At 63.5% G+C, this 1,909-nt stretch overlaps 1 protein-coding gene across 4 annotated transcripts in view; it reads left to right on the top strand.

Moving 5' to 3' along the window:
- The first annotated feature begins 766 nt into the window (after nucleotides 1–766).
- The window catches only part of PSAT1 (phosphoserine aminotransferase 1), a 25,132-nt gene continuing 23,989 nt past the window's right edge, over nucleotides 767–1,909 (top strand). For 2 of the 4 annotated variants that reach the window (XM_006032450.3, XM_025214221.1), the window contains exon 1: nucleotides 768–896. In XM_006032450.3, coding sequence (XP_006032512.1) covers nucleotides 837–896 — 60 coding nt within the window. In that variant the 5' untranslated portion in view covers nucleotides 768–836. Of the gene's footprint in view, nucleotides 897–1,399; nucleotides 1,494–1,909 lie in introns of all 4 variants that reach the window. The other 2 variants (XM_025214220.1, XM_025214219.1) reach the window with 2 other exon arrangements.

The raw sequence follows: 1,909 nt of genomic DNA on the forward strand, positions 1-1,909 counted from the left end.
GGGAGTGCCACGGCCACTTTCTCGGCGGCATGATTGGCTGTGGGGGGACCCCCTCCCCCTGTTGCTGACTCATCACTGGGGGGGCATATGCCCCCCCTGACTAAGATGGCACTAGTCACCCATGGGGCGGACGGCAGGGAAGGGACCAGGGCTGCGCTGTGGCAACAAGGGTCAGGTCCCTTGCAGCACTCCAGCCGTCCACCCCTGAAATGCCAACATCTCACAAGTGGAAGTTGTGGGGCTTTTTGGCACTGCCCAAAAAACATTGCTGACCCCTGGTTTAGTCCGAGATGATCCTGCTCAGAGCAAGGGGGCTGCATTAGACCCCCTTATGGAGTCCCTTGCATCCTTATGATCCTATGCAGAAGACGCCTTGCATTTCCAGTCAGAGAGGAGAGGCTGCAAGAGTAGAATGAGAGGGAAAAAGCACAACACCATCTTCCTTCTTTCCCGCTCAGCCTCCTGTCCTTTTGCAGGCTCCTGTCCAGGGGGAAACGCGTGGTTTTTGGCTGCTCCGGGCACCTGCAAGGAGGAGACACCCCCAAGGCTCATGCCTCGTGGGCTGGGCTGTACCCCGCTCCGCGCAGCGCTTCACCGCTCCTCCCGCCGCAGTGTTGCAATCTCAGCTCCAGATTGCATCTGCGAAGCGAGCGTTCGCTTGCCGCCTCTCCACCAATGGCGGAACGCCTCGGGGCGCCGCCGCCAATCCGACAGGGGTCATTTGCATAACCATGTGAGAAGGGCCAATCGGTAGGCGGGGAGCCGAGGACACTTCTGCAGCCCGCGCAGGGGGGTCGGCGGCAGCAGTGGTTAGAGCCGGCGGCGCGGGGGGAAGCATGGAGCCTAAGCGGCTGGTGGTGAACTTCGGGGCGGGCCCGGCCAAGCTGCCGCGCTCGGTGAGGCTGAGCACGGAGGACCCTGGGGCCTGGGGGGGCCTGGGGGGAGCTCTGCGGTGTGCGGGCATGGTCCCGGAGATTGCAGGTTTGCCCAGGGCTACCGTGCGGCGCTGGGAGGAGCGCAGCAGCTGGCACTGCGGTGTGTGGGCAGGGGGCAGGGCATCGCGCTGGGATCTGCGGGGTCCCTTTGCCCAGGGCTGCTGGAGCCTGGCGCTTTGCGGGGACCTGGTGCGGGCTCCGGCGAGCAGGGGCAGGGGTGCCCCGCTGGCTCTGGGCGGGAGGGGAGCGCAGCCGCAGCCGCCCGCTTGCCCTGGCACTGTGGCTGCTTGGCGCTGCTTAAAAGCATCCTCAGCTGGGCAGCCCATGCCCGGGGCCCTCCTGCCTTTCCCCTGGGGTCTTTCCTCCACTGGCAGGAGCCCGTAGGGCATGTGGGTGAAGAGATGCCTGCACTGCAGGTGACTTTTTTCTTTTTTTTTCTCCCCCTCCTCCTCCCTCTGGCCCAGGACCTGCCTATGCTAGTCCCCTCCCTCCCGCTGGCAGCGGGGGTGGAAGTTGGCATTCGGGTTTGTGCTGACATCGCCATTTTCCCGGCATATGGTTTGTCTTTTCTTTTTGGCAGCTCCGGGGGAGGGCTTTGTCTCCCGCGTGGAGAAAGGCGCCGGTTGCTGCTGGGCAGGTGTTGGGGCTGGGGAAAAAGCAAGATATGAAACTTCGGCGCTCTCGGGGTGCTGCCACGTTGCTAAGCTGGGAGTGGAAATGAAACCTGCCTTTTTAGTTGATGCAGGGGCGCGGGCAGACGCTAGCTCTCCACATCTGGTGCCCGCGACTGCAGGCCGATCACCGGGCTGTAGGTCAGGGGTGCTCAACCTCCAGCCTGCGGAGCCACAGCATCCGGCCCGTGGGGCTCCCCACAGGTCAGGAAATTTGGCAGGGTGTTGGGGAGGGTGAGCAGTGGTCTTTAATATAGCCACCCTGCTCCACAGTCAAGTTCCCAAACCCTAAGCCTCTCCCCC

Source organism: Alligator sinensis, unplaced genomic scaffold (genome assembly GCF_000455745.1).
Source record: "Alligator sinensis unplaced genomic scaffold, ASM45574v1 scaffold728_2, whole genome shotgun sequence".
Taxonomy (NCBI): domain Eukaryota; kingdom Metazoa; phylum Chordata; order Crocodylia; family Alligatoridae; genus Alligator; species Alligator sinensis.